At 41.8% G+C, this 14,509-nt stretch overlaps 1 protein-coding gene across 3 annotated transcripts in view; it reads right to left on the minus strand.

Annotated features, from left to right (window-relative positions):
* Positions 1-14,509, minus strand: part of CDH9 (cadherin 9) — a 97,341-nt gene that overhangs the window by 54,184 nt on the left and 28,648 nt on the right. For all 3 annotated transcript variants that reach the window (XM_025194458.1, XM_025194457.1, XM_006037977.1), the window contains exon 2: positions 5,959-6,253. In XM_025194458.1, the coding sequence (XP_025050243.1) occupies positions 5,959-6,253 (295 nt within the window). The remainder of the gene's footprint in view (positions 1-5,958; positions 6,254-14,509) is intronic.

Below are 14,509 nucleotides of genomic sequence, written 5' to 3' on the forward strand. Positions count from 1 at the left end.
GGATGTGGAGAAGCTTGAGAGAGTGCAGAGAAGAGCCACGCGCATGATCAGAGGTCAGGGAAACAGATCCTACGATGACAGGCTGAGAGCCCTGGGGCTCTTTAGCCTGGAAAAGCGCAGGCTCAGGGGTGATCTGATGGCCACCTACAAGTTTATCAGGGGTGACCACCAGTATCTGGGGGAACATTTGTTCACCAGAGTGCCCCAAGGGATGACGAGGTCGAATGGTCACAAACTACTTCAAGATCGTTTCAGGCTGGACATAAGGAAGAACTTCTTTACTGTCCGAGCCCCCAAGGTCTGGAACAGCCTGCCACCGGAGGTGGTTCCACCGCCTTCATTGAACACCTTCAAGATGAAATTGGATGCTTATCTTGCTGGGATCCTATGACCCCAGCTGACTTCCTGCCCTTTGGGCAGGGGGATGGACTTGATGATCTTCCGAGGTCCCTTCCAGCCCTAATGTCTATGAAATCTATGAAATATTACACACTGGAAAGTAGGAGGGCTAGTTCCTCCTGCTTGTTTCCCATGATCCCGGTGTTAGTATATAGGTACCTGAGTCCTCCTACTGAGGCCCTCATCTTCCTATCCTGTGAATGGAGAACTATTGCCTCAGTTCCTGCAAGAATGGCTTTCTCAGTCTCCCTGTCTACTGGGCTTACTTGTATGTTGCTCCCTGGACATGTTTGAATTTGTGTATCCCCATCCCCCAGCAATCGTAATTTAATGCCCTGTCCAGAATATCAGCATGTCCATATATATATCAGCCAGTGCTACTGCTACCCACCCCAAGCATAGCACCAGCCCCAGCCCACCCCACCCCATGCAAATCTGGGGGCACCCCCTCATGCCCTCCTAGACAACTGGCAGGAGCTGTGGCAGGAGGTGCCAGAAGAGCACCAGACAAACTGCTGGATGAGTGCCAGACAAGTGGCTCCTAGACAAGTGGCACTCAGTGGTGGAAGCTGCCGCCTCCTCCCCACACCTCTCAGGTGAGTCATGGCTCCTTCCTGCACCAGCCCCACTCCTCCCTCACCACAAGGGCCTTGATCTGCTCCCACTCAGTTCTTACGTTCCCCCTCCCCTTCCACCACAAGAGACTTACCAGCTGCACGCAGCTGTATCAGAAATCGGGTCGGTATTGGCCAATATGCCTCCTCAAAAATCAGCTATCGGTATTGGCCCCACAAATCTCTATCAGTGCACCCCTACTTGAAAGCTTGTGTAATCTTTGCTTCTCATGTTAATGTAATCACGGCAGAGCACCAAGCAGAAATTGCCCTAGAAGCAAGCAAATACTACTATTTCTGTCCCCAAAATTTGTTATGCTTAATGATATAAATGTGGATATATTGGAGCTGGAGGTTTTGAAATCACTGTATTATATGGTGAAGTTGCCAAGTAAAATACCTTAATGATAATTTATCAGAAAGCATTTTATGTGAATTTTTAATGTCCAGATAATTTCTCAGATTAAGTACTGATATTCCATAGGGTAAACTAAATGACAAATGGTTATCTGTACTAGCCAATATTTTTTAACTCTTCATAGTGTGGATCCTGAAAAGAACATAAAAATATGGTGATAATTGTAAGATTACAGCAAAAACAGACAGTGGAGATGGTTATGTTGCATTTGCTCCTTCCAGAATTTTGAGTCATGGTAAAAATCAGGAACCAATAACACCCTGAAGTGAATTTCCTTGCAACAGGCCCTGAGATCAATCCATTCCCACCTGTTCCCACCACACCTCCCAGTTGGAACTAGAACCATTTCAAAGATAACTACTGTAGAGGCCTTACAAACATGCATACACTCCAATCAAAATTTGTCTTCAGGATGACTTTCCCTAATCTACTGATACCAATCTATGTCCCACCCAAATAAGCTACTGAGTGTGAGACACAAGCATAAGGACCATAAATTGATTGAAATGTCCACTTTTCAATGGAAATGCTAGTTCAAGAAAATTGTTCTGCATATCTATATTGAATGCAAAGAAGTCATTCCTTCCTTAAATACGGTAAAGCACTGGTGACTCTAACTTAGTTTGCCCCTGGAAGAACCTAGCTGTACTGACAGGCCTTGCTCCATTGACTAATTGTACAGTCAGTTTTCATGCATTTATGTATTTGAATATCTTGTATATCTTGTATATTTCTCTTACTGTTCCTTCCCATCATCCCTTTCCCTTCTGGGTTCATGAGCCATCTGGTATTTAGTGGCATAAACCAATGCTTGCTTTGTCTTAATGTCTCAATAGATAGATCTGCTTCATGCTAAAATAGCAGGCATAGAATGGGTTTCATGATAATCACATACCCACCTGTAAGTTGCACCCCATTTTAAGGAAGCTCATTCCTTCTGCTCCCATCAGTCCTTTTCATTCATGACATCTGCTTTTCTATCTATAGGAATAGATTCCAAAGGCTATAAATTGTCAGACCACTAATATACTTCTGCCATTTGGCCACAAGAAAAGTAATGAAGTATTTTGCCTTCTGTGCAAGAAACTGGGTTTCCCCAGTATTGCCAAATGAGATGTTAATTTCATTACATGTGTTAGTTATACTAGGATTGTTGCTCTTTAATGAGGTGGACTTATACTTGTGGCCAATTAGTCTCTCTTACACTTTGGCCCCCTCTATACATTATATCTATTATACAATTACCTGGTTAACTGTAATTGGCTACATTTAGTTTAGATGGGCTACACTTGCAAATTACCTATGCTGCCATAAGCAGGTGCATCCAACTATAAAGATATTGCTGAAAAATGTGTCATAACTTTATAGCTAGTTTCTATCCAGCTTTAAATTGCATGGATAGCCTTTGCCCTATGACTGGGAGTCTGGGATCAGGCACCAGCAATAAGGCGTAGCTGGCTATGATGGCAATCCTGTAAGCATGCTTCTTATCATGCACATATGGCATGGCAGGAAGTGTAATTGTGTGGATCATGCCTTAGATTCCATTGTGCCTTTACCTACACATGTAGAGGGTCTCTTTGTATAATGTTTTGAATTCGTACAAGTAAATATGTAAATCCACAATCCTGACCTAACACCCTTTAACACCCATTCATGCAAATGTCTACAAAAAAGTGTATATTAGCAAAGAATCAACATACTTAGTTTTAAATGAGAAGTTAATTTGGCTTTACCTTAATATAGAAACTACTACTTGAGTATTTTTCTAGCAAAATCCCCAATGCTCACTCTGTCAGGGCCATCCTCACAGCTGTATTAACATTCTTTGTTAATTTCATCTCAGTGTATAGACATCATGTGAGCCAGGGGATGGTCTGTGGGCCAGACTGGGGCCTGGGATCATCTCATCCTCCTTCCCCTGCCTCTTATGTGATGGGATTGGGCCTCAGGAGCCCCCAGCCTATCTGGCCCTGGCACCTGATTCAGGCACCTGATGCAGTATGCAGGGCCTGGGGCTCCCCATGGATCTGGCAGCAGGGCAGCAGTACCATTGTTCACCCACCCTAACTTTCTATGATCCCCGCAGGCTACACTGTGCAATGAAAGTACTTCAGTCTGTTTTCTTACATTGTTGTAACCCCTCTAATAAGACTGGACTGATTTTAATGAAGTTTGTTATCAATCCCCTTCCCATTACAGTCTTATCAAAATGGATTCCATAATTGGAAAAAATATTCTTTATTTTCCATAGAAAAATATTTTTCCTCCCCACCCCCCCCGCTTATCTCCTACTGCAGGAATTTCCCCTTCATGCTTACAGTTAGATCTAGTGCTTTTTAAAGCATCTACTGTTGTTGCCAAGGGCTGCACTGAGTTTCCTGAAATTTGCATTAATGCCAATTGGTTGCAAATGCTGATTAGTATGTTACTGTTAATCTCAGCAATGCTGATACTGAAAATAATTAGAATTAATCTTGGTAAGTGACCCATGAAAATTGGTTGGTTATACCTCTTAGAATTTTAGCCCTTCCCCCAGCTCTGTTAGAGGCTTCATCTCTACTCAAGAAAATGACAGAAGGCAGGACAGGGAAGCACCTTCAAAACCTGATAGCTTTCTGATTAGGGGTGCACCAATAGAGATTTTGGGGGCTAATACCAATAGCCAATATTTAAGGAGGCATATCGGCTGATACCAATCCAATATCCAATACAGCTGCCATCAACTGGTAAGTTCATTGTGGGAAGGGGGAGGAAAGGGGTTTGGGGGACAGATCAACAGCCCCTGCAGTGAGGGAGGGGGCAGGGGAAGGTGCTGCCCAGCTGGAGTGGAGGGAGGGCATGGGAAGGAGCTGCAGCTCATGGGGTGGGGGTGGCTCCTGCCACTGCTTGCACCCAGGGAGGGTGGGCGGGCATGTGCCCACAGATCTGCACTGCATGGGACAGTCTGCAGCTGCAGGATAGAGTTGGAGCCGGAACTGTGTGGGGCTCTTCTTGTGGGGCCTGGGCTTGCAGCATCTCTGGTGATGCTGGGAGGGGCTGCAACCACCCCAAATGTCATTGCAGTTTCAGTCCCAGCCCTGCACCACCACCCAGCACAGCCACGACTTTTCCCTGCACTTGGGTAGAGGCAGGGTGTAGCTGCAGCCTCCTCCAAACATCACCAGAGCCCATTCTGAGCCCAGCCCCCACCAAGAAGAGCCCCATGCAATGCAGGCTCTGGATCCGCCCCACAGTTGCAGCTTTCACTGTGTCATGCAAATCAGGGTCACATGCCCCACACCATGCCTTCCTGGGGTGCAGGCAGTGGTGGGAGCTCCAAGCCATGACTCCATCTCATGCCCCTCCACCCCAGCTGGGCAGCTCCTGCCCTTGCCCCCCGCTCACTGTGGGAGGCATTGATCTGCCCCCCATACTCCTTCCCTCTCCCCTCCCCTTCCAACTTTGGCCAATAAATGTCTAGAACAGGCATTTATTGGCCAAATTATCAGTCCCATTGGGCCAATATCCAATCTAGACAATTTTCTTTATATTGGTACCAATCTGATATTGTACAAATATATCGGTGCACCTCTAATTCTGATCCATAGCTTCTGAAGAAATAGGCTATCATCTACAAAAGCTTATGCCCTTCTTAATGAGTTAGTCTTTAAGGTGCCACTCAGCCCCACCCTCTGCTGGACTTTAGACTAACACAGCTAATTTCCTCTCTCTCTTTAAGAAACTGTAAGGCTTTTAGGTCATTATGGAAATTTGTGATGAATGCTTATAGTTGCAAGCTGGTGGGTAATAACTAAAACATCGCATTTCACATCTCTTTTTCCTTAAGACTATATATCTCACCCTACTGCTAGAGCAGTCTACATTTTTACTTTTCATTTCAGTCATTGTGAATACAGTAATTTATTTATTACATTTAGAATAATATTTTCTTATACTGCGTGGTCTTTTTGTTTTGGGGTTGTCATTTGGTATTTAGGAAAAAAGATAGAGAAACAAATACTACTTTATTTTGCAGAGGAATATGAATATGAACAAAAGTTATTTACAAGAACCTATTCTTATATCAATACATAATTGATTGGTTTACTTAGATATTTGGAGTTGTGTTTATATAGCTGCAAAGAAACATCCAATGAATTGGACTCTTGGCATGCCCGTACAAATGGGCACATAAAAGTGATAGTCTCAGATGTTGCAAAACTGGCTGGTGCTAACAGATAAGACCACTGTGTATGCTGCATTTCTGTTTGGCTGTGATGGGATTACAACAGCTATATAGTAGTGCATGGTGTGGAAAAAGGATTATAGTATGGATTACAGTGAAATAAATAAGTAAAAATAGTAATTGGTCAGTAGTAATACATTTCTTGCAACAGGAGTTATTAAACAGATATTCACAGAAATTGGTATTGCTATTTAAATATGTCAAACAGCAACCACTGTTTATAATCAAGAGTGACTTTTATCATTGAACCTCCCTCTGCCCCCCACCAGCCCTTTTACATAAGTATAAGTTATACCTACCAACTCCAGACATTTCAGGAACACTGGCGGTGTAAATGTCCTTTGTAAATTTGGGTTCATTGTCATTGATATCATGGATTTTAATGATAAATTCAGATTCCGGCTCCACTTGTCTTCCAGTCTTTCTGTCAATAGCCTTGGCACGTAGCACATACAGGGACTTTTCTTCCCGGTCCAGTTTCTTTGCAGCATGAATATCTCCTGTATTTTCATCTATAACGAATAGACTGCCAGCCCCATCTCCTGTTAATATGTATTTTAAATTTCCATCTCCTTTATCTTGGTCAGTGTGTAGCTTCAGGGAGGTAGAAAAGAAGAATTCTATAAATATATGTATTGTTATTACAGACCAAATCATTCAGCACATATGAATAAGTCTGTACAAATCTTGACTGTAATTGGAGTCAGCAGTGGTTATCTTCTGTCTCACTGTTGAAAAAATTACAGATTTTGAGACTCAGTCACACACACAAAATATCTCTAAACAAATGTATAAGGACACAAGGGGAAATAAAAGATAATGCAATACTATGTAGAGTAACCAAATGATAACAAAAAATTCTATTTCTTTCAAAAGCCTGTCCAGAATCCTGAAAAAATTTCCTTATTGAGATGAGAGGTGTAAAACTCTCAAGTTCCTTTTTGTGAGATAAAATTAGTCTTTGTATGTAGAATTGAACCAGTTGCTTTATAAAGGCAATGAGATGAGTGTTAAGGACTAGAGCTTTCTAAGTTTCCCAAAATCATGTGTAAAGATCTAGCTTAAGAACTTTGTTTTCTAGTTCTTTTCCAATTTTTCTCGAGGTTCATCTACTTCAATTAATGATTTACTCCCCCAATCTCCTCCAGTAAAGCAGAAACAATTTTAAAGAACACTAGGGGGTAAGCTTTGAAAGAATTGCATGGATTTCATCAGCTTCCTTTTGTTAAATTTAACGGACATGGCTATATCTCTTCAAAACTTTACAAAAATATATCCCTGTGAGTTAATGATGACTGTATTGTTTCTCATACTATATAATTATGAAAAAGTGGGTAAGAGAAACAGCAGCAGCAAGCTACTAAAGTTGTTTTACTTACAGTTGTTTGTTATTTTTCCCTTCCTTTGGGCTCTTGCTCTTATTATCACAGTTTATGTGGGCATACTTTTTTCCCTTTTAAGGATATCTGTACATAATCATCACAAATATTATCATAGCATCCCAAATTATGCAACAGCCTACAGGTATATGACCGGGATTTGATAACTTGGAGGCACTTTTTACTGGGCAGAAGGAATCTCGTGTCTTCTGAAAAAAATTATTTGGACTTATTTCATGGCATAACAGCAACAGGAAAAATAATTATAACAGCCAGCAACAGCTGTTTTTCATGACCTTGTGTCAGCAATTCATCTTTTTTTCCCTTCAGTGTTAGGTTCATGCTTCCACTTCTGCTCTCATAGTTTCTGTCTCTACATTTTGTCTCCACCTTCTTAACACTTTAAACAGCTGAGGCTTTGCATGCCAAAATGAGGTATATCAGCTTCTTACCCTAAAGATGGACTTAATGATATACAGATCAATATGCTGAATTTGGTAAAAAAACAAACAAACAAAAAGTTTTTTAGTAGCATGCTTTTCTCATCCTCCCCATTTCATAACTAGGTCCAAAGCTGTTTCATCTTACCCATGTGTGCTTAGATATCATAGGACAACTGAGATGACAGCGCTATGAATCCTGTGTCAGGTCTATTCAAGGATTTAAGCCCTTGGTTGCAGCAAGCTTTGATATCAGAAACCTGTAAAAATGTCTAAGGTTTGTAGGAAACACAGGGAAACTGTGGTCCCATTAAAATTGACTAAAATTTAGTCATCAGCATCATTCGGCCCAGCTTTTGACCCATTGTGCCAGATGTTAATAACCATATAATTAATGTGTTTGCAACAGGACTGGGCATCTTATATAAATAAATCAAACAGGATAGACGATTACATAAGCATACCCCTTGACTCAAGGCAAATTATATTTAATATACATTTGGTGTTCCTTCTTTATAATATATCATATGCATCATATATATTTTATATCAAGCAAGAACAAATAATGTATTGGTATGTTAAGATGCTGCGGAGGTGTAACTTGTGATTTTTATGTCCTGAGCAGGGGTGGGAGGAGGGGAGTGGTGTTGTTCTGAGCAGGGATGGTGGAGGGGGACAAGTGCTGGGGTTTCTAACCTGACTTTGGTGCTGCTGATGTGAGGTATAGCTTGGATGCTTACTGCTGCTGTGGTCAGCTTTCTACATGCTTCTGCCATAGGGTGGCTCTCTGCACCTTATCTTCCTGGTTGCTAAGCCTGGGGCCAGCTCCTTGGGGGCTACCATTCTGGCATCCCTGCTGAATCAGCACCCACCCCTGGTGTCCACGTTACTTACCCCTTATTACTCTACCACAATGCTTTAAGTGTTGCTTACAGAATTTATTAGCTCATTAAAATCTTTAGTGTGGCTGGACAGAATCAATCAGCATATGGCCACATATACAAGTTTCAACTGAAATTCAAAGATATAAATGTTTTATATGGAACATATACCCTTCATTTGAAGAGACTAGGCCCAGTTTAAACATTTTTACCATCTTTTTTAACATGTGCCTAATAAGCACTCTGTTTTTAATCACTCTTATATTGCTATATTTTTTTGAATGTAAGATGACCCTGAATATAACCCCCACCACCCCCAAAGAATTAGATTCTATATATGGAAAATTTATAAATTTGATATAATTTTCCAAGTATAGAATCTAATTATTTGGCTAGAATTTGTCCCCATTCCACTGTTACAGCAATAACTATTAAACTGGGAGTCAGGTCCCTGCTCTTCCTTCTTCCTCCCATCCTTACTGCCAGACCCTGCTCTCCCTGAGTACATGGGAGTGAGGAGCTAATTTGAAAATACCGACCTTGAAATAAACATATCTATAGTAATTTGCATGAAAGTACAGGTACCCAGGTACAGGTACCCAGAAACTTAAATTTCCAGAATTGATGCATTTTATCCTTTTTGAAACTGCTGCAAGTTTTAGTGCAGGTAACTCTATAATCCCATTTAAAACAGTAGTTTTGTACCTGCTTAAATATAGCATGCACTATACATGATATTAGTCCAAAGCAAAAAGACACATGATTAGGCCAAACCCCAGCAGAGTCAACAGTTTTTCTAGGCAAGGTGTCCCCACAGCTCATCACTGCTTGGATGAGTGTATTTCAGATACTCACCAAAAAGGAGCCATGTGCTTATAGCCCCCAGTCATTGAATCAGGTGTTCTTGTCATGAGTCCTGGATCCTCCAATTTTTTTATGCAAATGAGGTCCAGGGCAACCTGGTCAGCCTTCACCTCCTGGAGGGCAGGATCATAACAATTCTGTGTGACAGGCTGAGAGAGATTCTGGATGAACTGTTTGGGGTCATGTATGGTGATGTTTGCCAGACATTTAAGGCTGATGAAGGAACAGGATTCATTGGAAATGGGAGAGAAAGGTGAAGCTCATCTGTGGCAGTGAAGAGGAAGTCAAAATGTATTCAGTGTAGAGATTCACCATGACTTGCAAAAGAGTCAGCACTGAGCAGGATTGACCGCAATGGGCACTAGCATATATCTTGTTCAGATGGCTGAATTAAGCTATCTTTGTAGGTCTCATCAGTATTTTACCTGGTGGGGGAAATTCTGTGACCACTAAGGCAGTTTTCCTAGTTGCTGGGCATAACTGCTTTTCTGGCATGGGGTACTAATTGAAGAGGTAATGTATAGTTAACCTCCCACTTGCATTTCCAATGGGAATATCATGGCTTTATGCCCACTTTGTGGAAATGGGAGACTCCTCCCTAGCTTGTTCCTGCATCCATATGGCTGAGGGTAAGCGAAACTCAGGGGCATCCAAACCCCAAGCCTCTGGGCTTGGCCCTGCATGTAAGATGCCCGCCAAATGACTTGGAAGCATCTGAAGCCTCAGATGGTGGGTGGAGGATGTTTGCCAGTAGTACGACCACATATGGTTCTTGAATGACTCACAGATTTGGAATTGATTTGGCTTGTAACATGAAAAAAATTACTTAAAAAAAAAAAAGTTTCCTATCAGTATGTTTGGCCCATATGGGCCATGTGTTTTATAGTCATGTTCAGTGTTGGTTACGTTTAATTAATTTCATAGTTGGTTTCCATTACTGAGCACATACTGCTTTTTAATGAAACACAATATATTTAATGTAGGATGGCCATCCACCCTGGTTGCAAATATGGGACATCCTGGACACTGCCTGCCCCCTCCCCCCTTCTCCCTTCTTCCCTCCCTTCCAAGTCAGCTGCCCACTGTAGGGATTGATGGAGATGGAGCTGGACTGGCATGCTCCAATGAGCAGCCTGCCTTGCCTCCTTCCCAGGGCACCATGCTGCTTCCTTTCCTTGCCACACTATACCCAGCATGCAGGACACTCATTTTAATCTGCAACCTGTGTCTGGGATCCACCTCCAAAATCTGGGACTGTCCCAGGGAAAACAGGATAATCGCTCACCCTAATTTAATGAGGTTTCCTTGTATGCAAATATAAAATGAGGAGATTTTTCCTCTGTGCTGTTTCAGGGGGGTGGGGAGAGGGGAAGGAATTCCTCTTGTATTTGAGTAAATACAGTATTCAGGTTAAAACAATGCTTATCTTGTCTTGTAGCTTTTCAGTGTTTTAAATTAAACTAATAACAGTAGCTGTTCAGATATGTATAGCACTTTTAATTACAAAGTACAACTTGTAGCTGATACCCTCCTTTTTCTTCACCTACATCTTCAGTGAAAGGCTGTAATTTTAAATTAGTATGTATAAAACTACAGAGTAGAGTATGAATTAAAGAATCCCTTCTTTCATTTTCATATCCTTTCATATGTCACTACTTACCCTAGAAAGCTCTCCATTTTCCTAGGCGCTATCCAACTTCCTCTAAAATCAATACAAAAGTGCCTATTGACTTCACTGGGCTTTGGATTTGACTTTATGCTTTCCATAAGACTCTTTCTCATTCACATTTCTTATTGAAATGCATTTATTTCATGAGGACTTTCAAAGAGAGATCATCACTTGTAAAATAATTTTCAAATAAAAAAATTAGTGAAGCTGGAGAGATGAGACAGCTAGCTCAATCAATGTTTTATCCATCAATCTTTGTAATATGTAAACTGGATACTTTATCCAATTGATATTCTAAAGTTTTTGAAGAAGTGATAGTGATTGTTTCTTCCTCCATATATATTCAGTGTTGAGTAAATTTTGTCACTTAATTTAAATAGATAGAGCTGGTTGAAGATTTCACTAGTCAGTTTTCTTTTGCAAGATGCTGATCTGCCAGAAGCAAAATGTTCTGGTGGAAAGCTACCTGGCTTCATGACCTCCTGTCTGCCTCCTACTCTTTTTAAGTCCATCTGTAAGTAGCTTGCAGGGATCCCTGATCTCCAAACTCCTTTCTTCTTGGGAATCTGACCCAGAATCCTGATAAAGAAGTAAGGATTTGGAAGTTGGTGGAGATCTGGATCCAACATTTTCCTTACACCAGTGTTTCTGAACATTTATTGACTCAAAGCAAACCTGAAACAATAGCAGAACTTTGTTTTCACTTACTTTTTGACTACAAAAAAAATTATAGAGCAATTACATTGGCAACAAAGACCATAACAGGTCATAATATTTTTGATTCTATGGATTCTGATTAGAAATCTATCATATCTTGTGAATCATGTGTAGGTTTGCACACCTAACAGTGCTAATATTGCACGGCACTTAGGGAGCTATGGCACCCTGTTTGAGAATCACTGTCTTGCACAGTAGCTTATCTGGTAGGCTTCAAAGTAAATGGCTGTCAAAGATGGGGAATCCCAAAGCACAGCTTTCCCTCAAAAGCAGCATGATACATGATAATGGCATAATGGAATCCTAGTTTTTAAGCTAATAAGGCTTCTGTGCTCAACAGAAACATATTTCATTTTAGAAACAATGAAATACTCCCACTTCAAAAAATATTGATATTTATATCTATTATATATATGATAGATCTATTGAAGTGTGTGTGTATATATATATATATATATATATATACACACACACACATATATATATACACATATATCTCCATATATATAGGCTTCAACAGATCTATCATATATATATATGATAACTGCAAAACTTATATATAGGCTTCAAGTCTGGAAAAAAACAACCTTTTTCATAGGAAAGGTTTATTTTGATTTGGGATGAGAAAGTTTCACAAACCTGAAAGTTCATTTCTCAGCCAGCTTGACAAACAATGCATTCCCTGTCATTGCATTGGGGTTTTAAGCAGACAGAAAGCAGTTACCCAAATGGTGGAATAGTGATCTTAAAAAAATGATTTATTTTTAAATAAGCCTAAGTGGTTTGTATCTTAGCTTTACATCTTGTATGAAATACAGCATATCCAGCATTAAAGTATTATATAATAGTTTCCATGGTCATTGAACTAGGACTCAGGCTAGCAGCAGGGATTAAGGTCAATAAAAAGTCCTTCTTTCGATACGCTGGGAGCAAAAAGTGGGTACAGGGTAGCATAGGACCCCGACAGGATGGGCAAGGAGGCTTAGTGTTGGATAGCAGGGACAAAGCAGAGCTCTTCAATGAGTTTTTTTGCTTCCGTCTTCTTAAATAAGAATCTAGACAAACCCTCAATAAGCATCACGGACACCAGCAAGGGGGACATCAGCCGACCAACCGTCAGTGCCGATACAGTAAAAAGACACTTGGAGGGACTGGGCATGTTCAAATCACCAGGACTAGAGGGAATCCACCCATGGGTAATGAAGGAATTAGCAAGTGTCATAGCTGAACCTCTGGCAAGGTTACATGAGCACTCATGGTGCTCGAGTCAGGTCCCAGAGGATTGGAAGAGGGCTAATGTAACCCCAATCTTTAAGAAGGGGAGGAAGGAGGATACAGGTAACTATAGACCAGTTGGCCTTACCTCTATCCCTGGGAAAATCCTAGAAAAAATTATCAAGAAACACATCTGTGGGAGCCCACTGGCTAATGTGATGGGTAATGTAATGTGGAGGGGTAACCAACATGAGTTTATAGCAGGCATCTCCTGCCTAACTAACCTAGTTTCTTTTTACAACAAGGCCACCAAACGTTTAGATGCAGGAGTCGAGGTGGATGTTATCTGGACTTCAAGGCCTTTGACATGGTATCTCATACCATCCTTATAACTAAACTGAGGAGATTTGCCTTGGATGACTATACAGTAGACTGGATAGCAAACTGGCTCAAGGGTCACACTCAGAGAGTGGTGGTGGGCGGGTTGGTGTCAACCTGGAAAGTGGAATCCCTCAGGGCTCAGTTCTGGGGCTGGTGCTGTTGAACATCTTCATCAGTGATCTGGATGAGGGGGTGGGAAGCAACCTGTCCAAATTCATGATTGACACAAAAATATGGGGTGAAGCTAACACCCTGAAGAGGAGGAACCAGAGCCAGGCTGACCTAGACAGGTTGAGGAAGTGGGCAGAGAGCAACAGGATGCAATTCAATAAGGACAAGTGCAAGGTACTACATCTAGGGAGAAAGAACTGCCATCATACCAACAGGCTGGGGGGTGACCTTCTCAGCACCACTGAGGCAGAAAGAGATCTTAGAGTCACTGGTGACTCCAGGATGAACATGAGTCATTATGTGATGAAGTAGTCAGCAGAGCCAATCGCACCTTGTCGTGCCTCTGTAGGTGCTTCACAAACAGGTCCAGGGAGGTGATTCTCCCTCTCTATGTGGCACTGGTCAGGCCGCAGCTGGAGTACTGTGTCCGGTTCTGAACACCACAGTTCAAGCAGGATGCAGACAACCTGGAGAGGGTCCAAATAACAGCCACTTGTCTGATTGGAGGCCTGCAGGGAAGGCCCTATGAGGAAAGGTTAAGGGACCTTAACCTCTTCAGCCTCTCCAAGAGAAGGCTGAGAGGGGACCTTGTGGCGGCGTACAAATTCATAAGGGGAGAACAACATGAAGTAGGCGATGATCTGTTTACCAGGGCACCCCCTGGAACAACAAGGAACAATGGCCATAAGCTACTGGAAAGTAGGTTTAGGCTGGACATTACAAAAAAGTTCTTCCTGGTCAGGGTTGCCAAGATCTGTTATGGGCTCCCAAGGGAGATGGTGCTTGCCCCATCCTTGGGGATCTTCAAGAGGAAACCGGACAGGTACCTGGCTGGGTTCACATGACCCCAGGTTTGGTGACCCTTTTCCCCCCTGCCAGGGGCAGGGGGGCAGACTAGATGACCTATTGAGGTCCCTTCCAACCCTAGAATCTATGAATCTATGAAAAAAAAAATTAAATGTAATAGCAACATTTCATTTTTTTCAATAATTTTTTTGAAGTTTTTGGCTTGTTTACCCTCAGAATGAAACTAGGGTTATTTTGCATGAAGACCATCTAAAAGCAAACAAATAAACAAAAACCCTGGAACTCAACCTGATATCCCCCCCCCCCCCCCCCCCTCCCCACTTCTG

Source organism: Alligator sinensis, unplaced genomic scaffold, assembly GCF_000455745.1.
Source record: "Alligator sinensis unplaced genomic scaffold, ASM45574v1 scaffold828_2, whole genome shotgun sequence".
NCBI lineage: Eukaryota > Metazoa > Chordata > Crocodylia > Alligatoridae > Alligator > Alligator sinensis.